This window comes from Pleurodeles waltl, chromosome 9 (genome assembly GCF_031143425.1).
Source record: "Pleurodeles waltl isolate 20211129_DDA chromosome 9, aPleWal1.hap1.20221129, whole genome shotgun sequence".
Lineage (NCBI taxonomy): Eukaryota > Metazoa > Chordata > Amphibia > Caudata > Salamandridae > Pleurodeles > Pleurodeles waltl.
The window spans coordinates 27,524,229-27,543,731 of NC_090448.1; the positions used below are offsets into that span (position 1 = coordinate 27,524,229).

Consider the following 19,503-nt stretch of genomic DNA (forward strand, 5'->3'; position numbering starts at 1 on the left):
GCAAATCAATGTTTTGGGAAACTGCATTTTCTTTTCTTGGTCCTCGCTTGACAAATCAATGTGAAAGTTTCCATGAAGGAGCCAAAGTGGTTAAACATTTTTTGGAATGTTCCATGCAGATTCACAAACAACATCAAAGTTATAAAGAAAACAAAAATGCCTTTTGTATGGAAAGTCTGATCTAACTTTAACTACTGTGGCACTATCACTGCCATCTAGCATCTATATACATATATGTTTGATGGCATGTGTAGCTGCAGATACACATGCTGTGCATTATCCTGCCATCTAGTGTTGGGCTTGGAGTGTTACAAGTTTTTTTTTTTCAAAGAAGTGTTTGCGAGTCACGGGATCGAGTGACTCCTCCTCTTCGGTTCCATTGCGCATGGGCATCAACTCCATTGTTAGATTGTTTTCTTTCCGCCGTCGGGTTCGGACGTGTTTCTCTCTCGCTCTGAGATTTCGATTCGGAAAACTTTGTAAAACTCTCTTTTTGTCCGTATTGTATCGATCGGGTTTATAATCTTCCATCGACACAGCACTACCATCAGGAAAACAACTGTGTTCGCCGTTCGGGGCGCGCGCGCCCAACTCGGGCCTATTCAGGCCAACTGCGTGGAAGCCTCATGGATCGGACTCCATTCTGATTCTGTGCTTGGTGCCACGCGAAGTACCCGTACACAGACCAGCATCTGGTTTGCAACCTCTGCCTTTCCCCAGACCATTGGGAAGAGAACTGTGAGGCCTGTCGAGCCTTCCAATCGAAAAGACTCTTGGAGACGAAGAGCAAGAAGACTCGAAATGGCATCGAGGAGCGGTGAACATCTCAACGTAGAAGAGGAAGAATTGATGCAGACCGCAGTCTCAGTTCGAGATTCCGAGTCCGAGCAGGAATCAGACGAAGACAGACCAGTCACAGCAGGACAACATGTGAGTATGTCTGCCCCTGCACCCTCACGAAAGAAAAAGCACAAGGCCTTGGGTACGCCACTGCCGGAAGGCCATGGCTCGGCCCGAAAAAAGACTGTCGGTGACCAACTTCACAGTTCGGCACCGGAAAAGGCCACTCCTCCGAAAACATCGGAGACAACAAAGAGCTCCGTTTCTAACTCCACTGAACACCACTTTTCGGAGTCAAAAATTAGAAAGTCAGTTTCGGAGCCGAAACCTTGTCCTCCTCATCTTTTTCGATCCCGAAAAAGCACGCTTCGGAGCCGAAAAGGCCAACTTACACAGAGGAGCATGGACTTTCAAAGAGACTTAAAGAAAGCCACAAAACCTCTGAAGAGGAGTTAGAGGTACAACCAATTCTAGAAATATGGATGGAAGGCAATCCAGGATCCACATCCATAAGGAAAGAGGGTGAATTCTGACAGCACATCCTTTAAAAACTAAGAGGAAGCTAGCTTTTCAGGAGGAATTGGACCCTATGCAGCCTCCAGCTAAAGTGCCAAAGCAGAAGGAGAAACCACCACCTCCTCAATCTTCTCCTCCTCATTCTCCACACATACCTACCTCTCCTCCTACCAGTCCTATACCAGTGCAATCACCCACTCAGTCTTATTCACAACAGGACAATGTGGATCAATGGGATCTGTATGACCCAGATCCCATTCCAAGTAATGATCCAGCAAGCTATCCTTCTAAACCATCACCACCTGAGGATAGTACTGTCTATAACCAAGTCATAGCTAGGGCTGCAGCACATCATGGTGTCACCATGCATACAGAGCCCTAGAAGAGGATTTCCTATTTAACACTCTATCCTCAACACATTCTAGGTATCAGTGCCGCCCGATGCTGATCATGCGGATCAGATCTTTAGTGAACCTGTTAAAGCACGCATCATAACACCAAGAATTGAGAAAAAATATAAACCTGCACCCTCTGACCCTGATTATATCACCCATCACGTACTTCCTGATTCTGTGGTAGTTAGCGGTGCCAGGAAGAGAGCAAATAGTCAGTTATCAGGAGATGCAACCCCTCCTGAAAAAGAGAGCAGGAAATTTGATGCTGCAGGGAAAAGAGTTGTGTCCCAGGCAGCTAATCAGTGGAGAATAGCCAACTCGCAAGCACTATTAGCTCGATATGACAGAGCTCATTGGGATGAGATGCAGGACATAATACAGCATCTCCCCCAAAGAACACCAGAAAAGGGCACAACAAGTAGTGGAGGAAGGGCAAGCCATTACAAACAATCAAATAAGATCTGCCCTGGATGCAGCAGACACCGCTGCTAGGAGTGTCAACACTGCAGTCACAATACGCAGACATGCATGGCTCCGATCTTCTGGATTCAAGCCAGAAATACAGCAGGCTGTGTTGAACATGCCGTTCGACAAAAAACATCTTTTTGGCCCAGAAGTAGACACAGCCATAGAAAAATTGTGAAAGGACTCTGACACAGCAAAGGCAATGGGTGCACTCTACTCTGCACCATATAGGGGGTCCTTTCGTAAACCTGTTTCGAGGTGGTTTCAGAACACAGCCCTCAGAGGCATCCACCTCACAGACAAAGCCAACCTACCAACCGCAATACCAACGTGGTAGTTTTAGGGGCACATATAGAGGACAATACCCCAGAAATAGAGGGAAATTTCAGGCCTCTAAGCACCCTCCACAGCACCCAAAACAGTGACTTCCGTCATTCCCTTCCACTATACGCCTCTCCTATGGGAGGAAGAATACAACAGTTCCACACAAAGTGGCAAAATATTACCACAGACAACTAGGTGCTGTCAATTATCCGCAATGGCTATTGCCTAGAATTGATAAACACTCCTCCAAATATTCCACCAAGGTTACACAAACTATCCACAAAACACACGATTCTGTTACAAGAAGAGGTTCAATCTCTACTACTCAAACAAGCAATAGAATTGGTTCCACAGTCTCAAATAGGAACAGGAGTTTACTCACTATATTTTCTAATTCCCAAAAAAGATGGCACCCTCAGGCCAATATTAGACCTCGGGCCCCTCAATCTTTACATCCTGTCAGAACATTTTCACATGGTAACTTTACAGGATGCAATCCCGCTACTACAAAAACAAGATTTAATGACAGACTTAGACCTCAAAGATGCGTATTTTCACATACCCATCCATCCTTCACACAGAAAATATCTCAGGTTTGTCATTCAGGGAAAACACTACCAATTCAAAGTATTGCCCTTTGGAATAACAACAGCACCAAGGGTTTTCACAAAGTGCTTGGCAGTAGTGGCAGCCTACCTAAGAAGACAACATATACATGTCTTTCCATATCTAGAAGATTGGCTAATAAAATCAAGCAGTCATACACAATGCCAAAATCATACGCATTATGTAATGCAAACCTTACACACACTAGGCTTCTCACTAAACTGCCAAAAATCACACCTTCAACCAGCAAAAATACAACAGTATTTGGGTGCAATACTAAACACTCAGCAAGCTCTAGCATATCCAAATACACAACGGATACAAGCTTTCCAAAATATAATCACACAAATACAAACAAATCAACAATACACTGTCAGATTTGTCATGAAAATTTTAGGAATGATGGCATCATGTATTGCAATTGAACCACACGCAAGACTAAACATGCAGCCCTTACAACAGTGCCTTGCACAACAATGGTCATAGGCACACGGTCAACTTCAGGACCTAGTGTTGATAAACTGCCAAACTTAAATGTCCCTTCAGTGGTGGAATTCCACAAATCTAAGCAAAGGGCAGCCGTTTCAAGACCCTGTGCCTCAGACCATAATTACAACAGATGTATCAATGATTGGTTGGGGAGCTCACCTAAACAATCACAACATTCAAGGACTATGGGATGTCAAACACAAACAGCTACACATAAACCACTTGGAGTTATTAGCTGTCTTTCTAGCCCTCAAAGCTTTTCAACCTCTTCTCACACAGAAGATTGTTCTTCAGACAACATGACAACCATGTATTATCTCAACAAACAGGGAGGGACACATTCATCCCAACTGTCCTTTCTAGCCCAGAAAATGTGGAAATGGGCAATCCACAATCAAATTCATCTATTGGCTCAATACATTCCAGGAATAGACAATCAGTTGGCAGATATCCTCAGCAGAAATCACCAACAAACTCACGAATGGGAACTTCATCCTCAAGTACTTCAAAAATACTTTCAAAAGTGGGGAACTCCAAACATAGACCTGTTTGCAACAAGCGAAAACACAAAATGCAAAACTTTGCATCCAGACACCCACATCCCCTATCCAAGGGGAATGCTCTATGGATCAATTGGTCAGGGATATTTGCGTACGCTTTACCCCCTCTCCCACTCCTTCAGTTTCTTGTCAACAGGTTGCGTCAAACTTCACTCACAATGATACTCCTAGCACCAACATGGGCATGTCAACCGTGGTACACAACATTATTAGATCTCTCAGTAGTACCACACTCCAAACTCCCAGCCAGACCAGATCTGTTGACACAAAACAGAGGCCAAATCAGGCATCCAAATCCCAAATCACTCAATCTAGCAATTTGGCTCCTGAGGTCATAGAGTTTGGATATTTACAACTCCCATCAGAATGTATGGAGGTTATTAAGCAAGCAAGAAAACCCACTACTAGACAGTGCTATGCAAACAAATGGAAAATGTTTGTATATTACTGTCAATCTAAACATATTGACCCTCTTACAGCATCAATACAAGATATTGTATGTTATTTACTTCATTTACAAAAATCAAACTTGGCATTCTCTTCAATAAAAATTTATGTTACTGCAATTTCAGCATATTTACAAAATATACAACACAGTTCTTTATTTAGAGTTCCTGTCATTAAAGCTTCATGGAAGGTTTAAAACGCATCATTCCACCCAGAACACCACCAGTTCCTTCTTGGAATCTAAATATAGTGCTTACACGACTTATGGGACCACCATTTGAGCCTATGCACTCGTGCCAAATTCAATTTCTAACATGGAAAGTTGCCTTCCTAGTGGCAATTACTTCTTTAAGAAGAGCAAGTGAAATCCAAGCTTTTACTCTTGAAGAACCTTTTTTCCAAGTACACAAGCATAAAGTTGTACTAAGAACAAACCCAAAATTTCTACCAAAAGTTGAATCACCATTTCATATAAATGAAACAGTGGAACTGCCAGTCTTCTTCCCACAGCCAGATTCGGTGGCAGAAAGAGCTCTACATACATTAGACATCAAAAGAGCTTTAATGTACTATATAGACAAAACTAAACAATTTAGAAAGACTAAACAACTATTTGTCGCTTTCCAAAAACCACATACAGGCAATCCCATATCAAAACAAGGTTTAGCACAATGGATTGTAAGATGCATTCAAACATGCTTTATTAAAGCAAAAAGACAGCTTCTAGTTACTCCTAAAGCACATTCTACAAGGAAAAAAGATGCAGCAATGGCATTTTTAGGGAATATACCAATGGCTTAAATATGTAAAGCAGCCACATGGTCAACACCACATACATTCACTAAACACTACTGTGTAGACGTATTATCACAACAACAAGCCACAGTAGGTCAAGCTGTTCTAAGACCACTATTTCAAACAACTTCAACTCCTACAGGCTAACCACCGCTCATTTATGAGAGGACAAACTGCTTTGTAGTCTATGCACAGCATGTGTATCTGCAGCTACCCATGCCACTGAACGGAAAATGTCACTTACCCAGTGTACATCTGTTCGTGGCATGTTCAGCTGCAGATTCACATGCACCCTCCCTCTTCCCCGGAAGCCTGTAGTCGTTTAAGTTACAAACATTTGTACATATGTATTTACATTTACATTAGCATGGACATCTCTTACTTTGTACCTATATACTCTATCACTCCTTCCTTTACCCTCTGCGGAAAAAACAATCAAACAATGGAGTCGATGCCCATGCACAATGGAACCAAAGAGGGGGAGTCACTCGATCTTGTGACTGGAAAACACTTCTTTGAAGAAAAACAACTTGTGACACTCCAAGCCCAACACTAGATGGCAGGATAATGCACAGCATGTGAATCTGCAGCGGAACATGCCACGAACAGATGTATACTGGGTAAGTGACATTTTCCATATGTGTGTGTGTGTGTTGTGTGTGTGTGTGTGTGTGTGTGTGTGTTTGTGTGGGTGGGGCTATAAATACACATGCTCTGCATACTCCTGCCATCTAGTGTTGGGCCTGGACATTTGCAACTTGTTTCTTGTCCACAATGCAACAGCACACTGGCTCCTCCCCAGATTGGTCTCTATCAGGTTCAGACAGAGTGGTGGGGGGAGAGGAATGTTGTTCTAAAGTTGATGCATTTAGAACCTGATCTAGAACATTTAGATCCCAACGTATTGCATCAAGGAAGCCTTCTGTTCGCACAGAGGTGTCTTCGGAACTGACAGACAATATACAGGGTACCTAGAATGCAAGCAGCCTCAAGCAGCCTCAAGCAGCCATTTCCTTCAGACTCTACCAAGGGTCTCTTAAAAATGTACCTAGGACAACATTATGGAACACACTGCTTTTATCCTAGGTGTAATGCAAAATACACCTGCGCGACTACCACAAGGACTGCAAACTTTATCTCTCCTTAGAGCACATTGAGATATCCTGCAATGCCTGGCTTTCCTTCTGCTGTTAGAAGAAACTCTGGAATTGGAGGAAGAGCAGGAGGGCACACCATAATTTGCAGTGGCAAGTGTTGTTGGAGACGTACCACATTTTCAGCACTAAAGATATGCTGGGCACCCAGAAGGAAGAGGCAGGCCTCTCCGACAACCTGTCACGTCAAGCAGTGGACGACCCAGAGGCACATGACATCAAAGAGGAGCTTGAGTTCCTCAAGCCAGAGGTGCAGCCCACATCAGCCTTGGGGCCAAAATAAGAATTCAAGCTGCATGCATCTGAACGTCAGTCCCAGAGCACAGCTCCGATGGAGCTGTGCAATGAGCCAATCGTAAAACTGGCAACGGCATAAACCTTTGTGTCCAGCACCTCCAGTCTGGAAACCCCGGATCCGAGAGATTGCATCAGCACCTACGAACGCTCCACCCAGGGGCACCAGACCTCACCGCACCGAGGCACCAAAAAGTCACAATCAGCATTAAAATCACTCCAGTGCAGGTAACAACCAAATCCGCCCAAGAGCCACTCCATAACTGGCACGAGGCCGATGCCAAAACCAACCTCCGCGACAAGATTGAACATCTCAGGGAACTCCATCTTTGAGAAGTTGACAGATGTTCTGCCTGAAAAACAAAAGAAGCCACTGGCACAATTCCTGCCAAGCCACTAGCAACAGGACTTGGTCTTATATCCAAAAAAAGACACCTCACTTTAGAGAAGGAGCAAGAGTATTCTCCTCCAATGCCCTTAAGCCCAAAAAGGGTTCAAGACTTAACGACTGGTCCTACACCCTTACAATTTGAACAATCTACACCTCTCCACCACCACCACCGTTCCCACCGCACTCGCCTCCACCTGAACCACAGAATTCAAGTACAGGCACTCCTAATCATCCCCAGGACCCACATGAGAAACTGTTTAAGCCACAGGGGGAGGGCAGCGAGAGGGTGGCCAATGTGGAGATTATGTGGTAGATCCACAGGATGGCCTTGACTTGGAGTCACACCCTTTCAAACCATCCCCACCAGATGACCCTTCTGCATACCATGCAGTATTTCAGAGGGCAGCACAGCATCACCATGTAAAACTACATATGTTGGAGGATGAGGACAACTCTCAAGTCACAATAATGTCCAAAACTGAACGGTACACTATTTATCTATACTTAAGCAGATACTGAAGTCTGCTAATAAGAATTTCAAGGATCCAGTAAAAGCTAGAGTGGTAACCCCATGCCCAGAAAACCAATACAAACCTGCTCCAGTTGACCCAGCTTACATTAGGAGGCGGGACGGACACACTGTCCATAAGAGGGCCGCTGCCAAAAAGATTGATTCAGCAGGCAAATGAGTAGCACATTGGGCAGGCGCACATTGTCGTATTGCCAACTCGGTGGGCTTCTTCGACAGATGCAATACAAACTATTAGTAACACTGATATCAGGTGGACACTGCAACAAGGGGCATTAATACCAGCATCTTACTTTGCAGACATGCCTAACTTACGGTGTAATGCTTTAGGCACAGATGCAACAGCACCTATTAAATGTATCTTCTGATATCAAGCCCTTAGGTGGACTAGGTACTCAAGAACAAAAAGGATACAGACATAACTAGGTGCATGGGTGCCCTGCAGTCCTCTAGTCCCAGGGCAGCCTTCAGGAAGCAGCAAACTATGGGAAGTTTTAAACCAAGGGGCTCAAAGCAGAGACCTCCTTATCAGCCATACCAATGATCTTTTTCTGACCCCGAGCAGCCTGAGACCTTCCAAAGAGGGACCTACAGAGGAAATGGGTATGCTAAAGGCAGACGAGTTGCCGTGCGGGGCTCCCATGCTGCCAAAAAGTAACTCCCCTTTCTTTCCTCCGTCCACATAGCACCTGTCAGGGGAGGGCTGAGGCACTTCCTAAAGTGGGAAAACATAATCTCAGATCAGTGGGTACTCCACAGTGTGCAGGAAAGTTGCTGCCTCAAATGTCAGACACACACCTTACATCCCATCCTGCTGCCACATACTGATTTCAGACCATCTTCACCTCGTACAGGATGAGGTTCAGGCACTCTTGAAAAATGGGGCCATAGAACTACTACCTGCACACCAATGTGGTAAGGGGTGGTGTATTCCCTGCACGTGTTACTCTCAAAATTGGATGGCTCCTTCCAGCCAATCCCGACCTGTGGCCATTGAACAAGTTCATCCTCTCTGAACACTTTCATATGGTGACTTGCTGCGTCAAGGTTACGTCATGTCCTCGCTCGATCTGGAAGATGCGTAAATTCATATCCTGATCCATCTAGCGTATCAGCAGTACCTCCAGTTCATGGTACGTCGATGGCACTACCAGCTCAAGGTGCTACCCTTCGGACTGACTGCTGTTCAAAGGGTGTTCAGTGGTTGTAGCAGCACACTTGCAGAAGAATGAAATTACTGATTTTCTATACTTAGGCAACTGTCTGAACAAGAGCAGCAGAAAACGACAATGCCTAGCACACGCTCAAAAAGCAGTCCAACTCCATCCATGCTAAAAAAATTGCATCTCTGGCACAACAAACCCAGCCCTTCCTCGGGTCAGTCCTCAATGCAGTGACAGGTAAGGTATACCCCAATAACTAGAGGGTGATAGCATTCCAACATCTTCTACCTCTTCTTCAGACTCACCATCCAATTACTGTCTGAACTGTGAATAAAGGCTTCATGCATAGCAACTGTACCTTATGCCGTCTGGCATATGCGCCCGCTACAACTACGCCGCATGAGGCAGTGGGCACAAGTGAGGGTCATTGGGAGGATTTAATGTTGGTAATGACCACGGTGCTGCATTACCTGCTTGGGCGGAACGGCAACAAGCTGTTACTCAGCAGACCCTTTTAAGGCTTGGGTGAAATTTTAATTACAGTGCAGTAATTGCAATAATTAAGGTAATTTTGTGTTACTTTTTTGATGCAAAATTACAGAAAATGATATGATTACGACCGTTCACATAGTTATAAGTAATTTGCACAGAAGTCCTACCCGAGGAGCACAGGGTCAACAAACGTAGTGAGCAGCTGCTGCTTATGTTTATGTTCTGCTGCATTTAAGACTATTTTCTCAATACAAAATCCATCCTGGTCCATTTCAGATGCAGGTGTGCATTGTGTGCTAAGAAAATAGCACTAAATGCTCGGTTACTGTCCTTGTGTAATTCCATGTAATCTTGTGTAATTTTGCTGTAATTTTGCGTAATCACGGGGCAGAAAATTACACAGACTGTGCAAATCTCTATTCTAGACCCTTTCCACAAGGGACCATCACCACCAATGTGTGCCTTGTGGGGTGGGGAGTTCACCTCTCTAACATGAATGTCCAGGGACTCTGGGCCCCTCACCACCAGGGTGCCACATAAACTACCCAGAGCGCCAACCTATCAGACTAACTCTCAGAAGAGTGCTTTCCACTCATACGAGGGAAGAGGGTGCTACTAAAAACAGACAACACAGTCATGTTCTATATTCAGAAGCAGGATTGTACACTCTCCCTACCTCTCTGCGCTAGCAGAACACATTCACCTACTACAGAGCATTTACAGAAAGTGGAGAACAACTTTTTATATCTCCTCAGCAGGACGTGTCAACAAGTCAACGAGTGGGAACTCCATCTACGAGTCCTTCACAAGTGCAGCCAAAAATGAGAGACTCCAACAATAGATCGTTTCACCACTCCTAAAACACAAAGGCCCTCATTATAACTTCGGCGGTCTTCTAAGAAGACTGCCGAAGTCCCGCCAGACCGAAGGCCGCCAGTGTTGGCGGTCTTCTGACCACCATCTTCTGACTGCTGGTGATGGTCTGCCATAATTTGGGCGGAGAGCCGCCAGCAGCCATACTGGCGGTCGGCGGTGCAGTGGAGGTTGCTCCACCGTCACCGCCACGTCATCACAACACCGCCCTCCGAATTACGTGACAGTATTCGGCGTGGCGGTGTTGTGGTGACGGTGTGCTGGTGGCGGAGCAGGCCCCATGGAACCCGTTCCCACCCGGACGACCAGTGAGACAGGTAAGGTGATCGTCCGACAGGGAAGGAGGATGGGGGGTGTTGTGTGGTGTGTGTGTGTGAATGGGGGTGTGACTGTGTGTGTATAGAGGGGGTGTGTGAGTGTGTGTATGAATGCAGGGGTGGTGTGTGTCGGGGGTGTATCATGTATGTGTGTGTGCGCGTGTATGTGTGTGTGGTGTGTGCATGCGTGAGTAGGGGGTGGGAGGTATGTGTGGGGGGGCCCATGGAGTTGGGGGGGCCCTATCAGCTTTGGGGTGTGGTCAGGGGCCGTGGCTGATGGGGGAGGACTGTGGGGAGTGGGGCAGGGGAGACCCCTATTAGTGCCAGGGAAGGAATTCCCTGGCACTGATAGTGCCTACTGCCATGGTTTTCCTGGTGGTACAGCCGCTCCGAAAACAATGGCGGTATGCGGGGTCATTATCCCGCAGGCGGACCAGTGACGGCCGCCGGGCTGGAGACATCAGTCTCCAGCCTGGCGGTCGTTACCGCTGTGGCAGACGGTGTGGTACATTGGCTGTTTGGCATGAGCCAAACCACCAAAGTCATAATTTGGTGGTAGTTTCTGCCAGCTTTTTGGCGGTGCTACTGCCAAGTCAACACCGTCCACCAGGGTTGTAATGAGGGCCAAAATGCCAAAACTTTGCCTCCACGTACCCATACTTACAGTTGGGGCTTGATACAGAATGGATAATCTGGTCAGGGATATTTGCCTATGCTTTTCTGGCTCTCCTCTTAATCCCCTACCTGGTAAGGAAGATGAAGCAGTGAGGCAGGTATCCATGAACCTCATCCTGGTGGCTCCAACGTGCGCCACAGAGCCCTGGTATTTGATGCTCTTACCATTGTCAGCCAACCATCATGTGAAGCTCATTCACATACCAGACCTTCTCATTCAGCATTGGGTCATCTCAGACATCCAGATCAGCTCAACCCTGCAATTTGGCACCTAAGTTCCTGGAGTCTTGTTAACATAACCTTCCAGAGGAATGCATGGCTATCTTTGTGCATGCTATGTTGCAAAATAGAAAAGATTAATGCATTACTGCATAGCAGTTAGATTCTCTTAAAGTGTCCTTGCAGGACATTGGCCCTCATTACGACCCTGACAGTCCGAGGACCGTCAAGGCCGTGGTGGCGGTCTCAACGCCCAAGAGTGAGCGGTGAAGACTGGCAAATTACGAGTTTGGCGGTTTGGGCTAAGCCAAACCACCGATACTGCGCCCGTCCCGCCGCTTTTCCGCAGCCTGCTGGGCTGGAGGTGAGCACCTCCAGCACGGCAGGAGACAGCCACAATTTTTCTGTCGCCAGGATACACTTGCACACACTTCCACATACCTGCACACACGCACTCACACACTTCTACATACAAACACCCCCCCACTCACCCACGCAAACGCGACATACACACCTATTCACACTTACATATATACACAAAGACTGCTGACATGCACGGATTCACACCCCCACATACCCACATTCATGCCCCTCACCCCCCTCACCCGCATGCATCCATTCACGTCACCCTCCCCCCTCCACACCGCATAGACCCATTCACTTCCCCCTTCCGCACCGCACACACGCACTCACTCCATCCATCTGCATTCACCAACATACATGCATCCACCTCCCCCCGCATTCACGACACTCACACACACACACACACACACACCCCCAACACCCTCCCCTGTCGGCCAATCACTTACCTCGTCCTTTGTGGAGGTCATCCGGGAAGGGACGGGTCCCGGCGCTTCCACTGCGGCAGAACCCCGCCATCAGGACACAGCCACTGTGCGGCTTCCTTTTAGTGTGGTGGTGCCAGCGGTGGAACCGCCTCTTCCCCGCTGACCGCCAGCACGACTGCTGTCGGGTTTCCACCCGATTTTATGCGGGAGTCGTAATGCGACAGTTTTAAGATCGCCACCACTGGCGGTCTTTCGGCGCCCGCAGCTTTTAAGGTCTTGTAAAAAGACCACTAAAGTTGTAATGAGGGCCATTGTTTTCTTTCTCCTACAGTTGTGCAAGGCAGTCCTTGCCTGCACTTATGTATGCTTGCACTTAACAGCAGATGCAGCATACCTCTAAAACAGACAACACTCTTCCCTGATTAGAATGCCAGTACATATTATAGTTCTTTGTATTATTCTTACTCTGGCTCTCTTATTCTTACTGTTAATCTTATTGTTAGCTTTAGTCCAGCCCCATTTTAAGTTACCACTCACTGATCTGTTTTTCTTTTGAACCATAGAAACAAAATTACTGAGACTACAGAAGCCCTGACCCAGCTGGAGGGTGAGCTTACCGAGGTACAAGATGAGAACTTTGCGGCCAACTACGAGTTGACAGCCCTGGAAAGAGATGCGCGGGCACTCAATACATCTGCAAAGGAGCTCTCCCACCAGCTGGATGTCCTGAAAAACTCCAACTTCCTGGGTAAGTGGCACAGAGGAGGGGACTAACTGTGAGGGATCTAAAGGGATCTAAAGACACCAAAAATTATTCTTGCCTTCTTTCCCTGAAGATGCAACTTAGAGATGAGGGGAGATGAGGGAGCATGTGTGGAGGAGGTTGTCACTGAAGCTGAGGCTCTATGGAGTTGGCAAGTGGGCTCGACTATTACTCAATAAAGGATTCCCCCGTAGACCAGTAGTTATGAATGCCTGGGTGGGCTGGGGCATGCTCACCAAAATCCATGGTTCTCCTTCAGCACAGTCAGCAGACATTCCTAGGCATTGTGTAGGCAGCAGTCCCTCTGCAGCCCAAGAACAAATACTGAAAGAGTTGGAAGATGCTCGGGCAAGCGTGCCTGGGCAGTCTGCAAGAGCATCTTGATTGTACTGTCCTTTTGACTATGGAAGCATATTGCAGCTAAGGGTCTCTGACGTTTTATTTGTCCCCTTTAGGGTAAATAATAAATGGGCCCATGCTCAGGGGAACCCAGGAGGAATTTGTATAGATGTCTGAGCATTCAGTGTGCCTTAAAGTTAAAATATGTATGTATGTGTGCATGTACCTATGTAAGCATGCATGTATGTATGTAAGCATGTATGTATGTAAGAATATATGTATGTATGCATGTATGTAGCATGTATGTATGTGTGTGTATATGCTATTTCTAGAGCGTGAACCTTGCCAAAAATACGGCAGAGCACAGTAAATGGGTCAAAGACAGGCATGAAGTGAACGAGTATGAAGGAAGGAAGGTGGGTTACAGACATTTAATGCACTGTAGTGCAGTGTTTTATAAAGAGGTGAGTCTTCCAGTCTTTTCTAAAACTGGAGCACCATTGGAACCAACAGGCACAGGGATGTTGTTCAAGATCCTGGGCACATAGAAGGAAAAGGCTGCTGTCTTTTTTATTTTATTTTTTTATACTTCTTAGTCCTCAGCCTGATGGTGTCCTGGTCACGGGTGCACTGAGAACCACAAAAGATGGTGAGAATGTGAGATAAGCAGAAGTGCTGGCCGTGATGGCTTTGTAAATGATGCACCTGGTTTTGATGGTGAGGGCCAGCAACAGGAGCCTGTGGAGTTCCATCAGGGAGAGAGGGTATGATCATTTTTCTTCAGGCCCGGAGACATGTGCTGCAGCATGTAGGATGCTCCTGAGGGGTGGCAGGGTTACGTCTGGGAGGCCATGGAACAGGACATTACCACCGTCCACATGTGGGAGTACAAGGGTTTGAACAATAGTTATGACGTCACTTTCTGGACCAACCCATTGGACTTTTCTTTAGAAGAGAGAGCATTGTTGGATTTCAAGTACAACCCGATGTATTAAAGGGCTACTCAGCGCTAGCTTGAGGCTTGTGGGAGTCAGCCTTCAGCTGTCCCACCACTTTGGGTTGTGTGGCACTGGAAGTGACATCATTCAAATTTTGACTCTGATGACAGTCCTGTATACATTTTCTAAGCAATCTGATAAACGTAATAAACAGTGACTGATAGCACCCACAAACCACCAGCTCCTATATCTAGGGCCACTTTCAAAAGATGAGTTGCCGGATAAGTGAAATCAGAGCCTTTGCGATAAAAAGCATACCGTTGGGTGGCTACGAGGAATCATTGACTATGTGAAGCTAAAATGGGAGTATTTGCCTAGATGATTGCTTCATGTAGTAGTGTCTGTGAATACTAGATTCTGATTTCAGGTCTAAGGATTTCTTCTAAGTATTTGTCTTTTGTTGGTGGATGGGGGAATATTGTAGTTTCAACTTCAGTTCTTTGAGCCTGAATGTGCTATGAGCTATCTTCACCCTATGCCCCACCAGTTATTCTTCCCTGCCAAGGATACGGAGTCATCCGGGAGAATAGGAACAGCAGTAGAGTAAGTTATATTGTACTGCTACATGTGTATTGTCTCTATTGTGATCTAGGAGCCTATGACAGCATCCGCCAGTCTCATGCCAAGTCCCGCGAGGCAGAGCGTCAAGCCAACGCTTCTACCCTGCATGTGCCAAGTGCAGTGAGAGACTCTGCCAGCACTCGCGAGAAGGCCAACGTGGTGATAGGGAAGAAGCGGGATGACTTCAACAAGAAGAACGCCGCCAATCGCAGGTCTCTGGTGGATCTTACAGCGAAGGCGAACTTGCTCGACCTGAAGAAGATCAATGAAAAGGTGAGGGTGGGGAATTATTCTAACCCAACTTCACTGGTGACCTAACACTCAAACGTCTCCATAGCTAGATTACAGAGTATTTAAAAGGGTCTCAGAGGAAACTTAGCATACCCAGCAAGATCTGCCCATGCCAGCTGTCCATCAACCACTAGCAAAACTTCTGTAAGTCCCAAGGACAACCAGACATATGCAAACTAGTCTTTTGCTTGGTGTCTATTTTAAAAGAAATACTTAAAAGGGCACAGGGCTTACCCGACATACCACAAGCATTGGCAATGCCAGTAGGTCTGGCTTTACAAGAATGATGTACGGCAGTGTAAAGCATTACCAGTAAATAGCCTGGGAATAAATATGTATATGTGTGGAAGCAAAGAACTGTAGAATAATATTGGTGTAGAATAAAAGGTCAGGTGACATTTCCACTGTCAAGCTAGACCTAAAAATCCATGTACGTTAATGACTGCCCTCCTTTCATCTCTGCTCTTTCTAGAAAAAAACAACATAAATGATCTAGTTATCTAAGACAGTTAAATAGCATTACAATGTCATGGGTGTGCCCCTAAACGTTCAATCTCAGGCTGCTGAATAAATAAATAAGATGATCACAGTTGTGTGGATGTCAAGCATTTTGTTGTGGAGGCACACAACTTCTGCCTAATCAAAACGTGTAGTCCTGGCTCCCAATGTGTGGGTGGAGCCAAAGTCCCTCTCTGGTAATCACATAATTGTCTGGCCACATCTGCGCTGTCAATACAGCCCATAAAAACCTGTCCATATTCAGAGATCCATCATCACTAGCAACACATATAAGATGAGGATGACCAAATGTTCACGTAATTGCCCATCACCTTCAGTCTCAAGGGCTTGCACCTGGGTGAGCAGGCCTCCATGCAGCTGTGGCACCACCATAGCCTTAGCTGGCCCATCACATAAGGAGTTTACAGCTGGTTAGGTCACTATTTCTCCAAGACGTCTCCTCCTTCTATGGCAGAAACAGTTTCTGTGAATATAAACAATACTGGCTCATCGGCCACACCATAACAGCATTGCAGGTCGCTCAGTGTTCGCTTTTTTTCCAACAACAGACTCCGGGATCCGTGGTTTGTCTTCCAGCCCTCTGTCTGTTTGCAGCCCTGCATTGATGAGGTGGTTTTCTTTACCCCTATATGAGGTGAGGGAATGAACTAGGTGGAACAGATATCTGTCAATTTTTGAGAGACATCTGTTACCCCTCAGCTTTAAATGATCCTCTGATGATCATTATTGACAACACTAAAATAGAACACAAAGGCCACGCAAAGTACCAAAACGTGCACAGTCTGATGCCCAGCCATCAAGCACCAGAAAACCCTGTGTAATATACCCAATCATGTCCAAAGCATGAACACATCAATAACCAGAAACACAGAGGGAGGACAGACACTACCCAGCCTACCCAAGCCTGTCATTATCCGGAGGTCCCTTAATAGCTACAAACCAAGGGTGGCAAACATACTTCAATCTAGTCATAGTCTGAAGTTCATCAATCAGTAAGGCCCAAAGGTAACAGAAGGCCGAGCCAATGGATAAGCAATTGTGCATAGCTGCAGGACTGTCAATCACATGAAACTCTTAAAGGAGACAAGTCCATCACGAAAAAACAGCTGGTAGCGTGTATCACATTTTTATTGTATTTAATTTTTTTATGTACAAACCCCAAAGAGGCTAAAGTGCTTCTAAAGGAATATTAGCAGGAAGGAAGGAGGATATAAATGACTAATTGCCCAACTAAAAGGACTATGGTCCTCATTACTCGCAGTGGCGGTCAGACCGCTGCCATAGTGGCGGTCCGACCGCCACATTACGACTGTGGAGGAGCCGCCAAGGTCGGACTGCCGACACTGCCAGGTTGCCGACAGCCTGGCGGTCTCAATCCTCCAGGGCAGTGCTGCTTGAGGATTACGAGTGCCCTTTCCATCGGCCTTTGCATGGCGGTAGCCCCGCCATGCAAAGGCTGGAGAAAAGAGGGTGTTCATGCTTGGCATGGGCAGTGCAGGGGCTCCCATGGACGGCCCTGTCGCGCTTTTCACTGCCAGAATTACGGCAGTGGATAGTGCGACGGGTGCTGCCGCATCCGTCGCTCCACCAAATTGCCACTGCCTCGATTATGAGCTGGCCTCAATGTTAAAGCCATGTTCACCGCAGGGCCGGTGGACGGAAACCCTTTTCTGCACGCCAATCCTGCAGTGAACTTGTAATAGGGCTGGAGATATTTAGACTGCAATGACGGTGTACCAGCAGTATGAGTTTGCCGGGCGGCCTCCACCGCCCGCCAAACTCATAATGAGGGCCTATGTCTATAAGTCTGAGTTTTTTTTTGAAGAAGGCTGGAACACTTTCAGCTATTTAAATAGAGCTGAAATGCACGGAGAACATAGTTCTATTTATTGCTAAATAATTCATGTGTTCACTTGTAGATGTTAAAATACCCTCCTGAAGGTGAACCTTGGAGAACTAAATATTGCATGTGACAGAAAATGTGTACTATTCGTGCAGAGTGACTAAGCACACAAGTGGTTTGTGTGCTGAGTGTGGAAGAAGTGAGACAACCACAGACTTTATTAAAAATAATGTAACTAAGCTACAAAGGGAGCTTGTTCTGTTTAAGTCTTGCCAAGCTAGTTTATCTTCACTGAAGCTATTTATAGGAGGAATTTTGGGATCTAAACAGCAACCGTTGTCATAACACACCCTTGCAACAGCATTTTGTTACACTTTCAGTTGCGGTTTGTAAATTCTCATGCAGAAGCTCCTTTGAGTGCTTGCATGCTCCAAATATAAATTTTCCACAAATGCATGTTTTCTACAAAACTTCAAACTTCAGAATAACTAACGTTTTTAAGAACAAGCCGTTCTGCATAGCATGTTTTTAGGTGGTCTCTGAAGAGTGCAAAACAGGGAGTTGCCTGACTCTTAAAGAAGAGCGTGGTCGCTCGAGCAGCAACGTGGATCAGCAAAAACCTGAAGAGGGTAGAGATGGCCGCCACGCTGACTTCAAATGCCCACTTCTGCTCAGCAACTGAAGGAAGATCAGAGCCAGGGCTTGACAAGCACGCTTCTCTCCAACAAAGTAGCCATTGGAGCTTTGGCCGTGCTTGCAAGGTATGGTGTCTGATACAGTAGTCCACTATTGCATTAGATCAAACAGCAGCAAAGTGAGGTCACCATCCGGCAATCGAAGACAAATCTCCTGCTGCAAGTTAACACTGACATGAGAAATGAATGGGGGAAGCACTGGTGACCTGTTGTCCATTTGGAGGATGGAGGTGGTATCAAAAAACATTGCCAGATTCATGATCTTGGTGACAGGTAGAATGTTTACTCTGCGGATAGAAGTACCAGGTAGGGCCAAATAGGTTTTGGCAAGTCTTTTGAGCCTAAGGTTAAACATCTGCTGTTCAGTATAGTCATGCAAAGCTCACTCTCCAGTTTTCCATGTTTTGTTAAAACACATTTAAATGAAAACCCTTACTTATCTGTGTTACGCCAAAATTAATAGAATTATCAAAATCATGATTGATTGTGGCAAAATACAAAGACCTCAGAAAGAAGAAATTAGACTAAGAAAGAAGACTAAACAATAAGAAGATATATGACATAAACTGTGCTTCATTTAGCGACTGATGCTTATGTTATTATCTCAAAATCTTTATTCACCTTTTTGAGAGCAATGGAACAATGATAGTTCGTCTAAGTATCTGGTTCCCGATGCACAGACAATGAGTACATTGAGTTGTAGGCGTGCACCCACAATTCATTGCATTTCTTAATTGTTTTTCAGAAATGCCGGATCCACTAATCCTATGCATAAGAAATGTACCAAAGAAGACCATCCTAAGATTTAGGAGAACTATGTTTGTACGAATTGTCCCCCTATTTTTTCCTTATGAAAACATTTTTCCATGTTTAGTAATTCCTTTTCCATCAGCCTCCAAAAAATTTGGGACTGTCTGTGGACTTTCCCACCATAATTGCACATATAATGCAATTTTCTTTTTTGCCAATTGAGTTATGTGTGTCCTTAGGGTGGGAAAACGTGACTTGGAATGTACATGAGTACTCACAAAGTTACAATTGTGTTGTTGTTCCCAAAACTCCTTAAGGCCACATTCTGGACCCTCTAAGAAGAGCTCCCATTTCCCATCCTTTACCAACTTTACGATTCAGGGCAATCCATCCACAAGGCAGATTTTAAATA

At 45.8% G+C, this 19,503-nt stretch overlaps 1 protein-coding gene across 3 annotated transcripts in view; it reads left to right on the plus strand.

The window, feature by feature from the left end:
* LOC138258879 (laminin subunit beta-2-like) overlaps positions 1-19,503 on the plus strand; it is a 431,858-nt gene that overhangs the window by 319,833 nt on the left and 92,522 nt on the right. For all 3 annotated transcript variants that reach the window (XM_069206185.1, XM_069206187.1, XM_069206186.1), the window contains 2 exons: positions 12,896-13,080; positions 15,025-15,266. In XM_069206185.1, the coding sequence (XP_069062286.1) occupies positions 12,896-13,080; positions 15,025-15,266 (427 nt within the window). The remainder of the gene's footprint in view (positions 1-12,895; positions 13,081-15,024; positions 15,267-19,503) is intronic.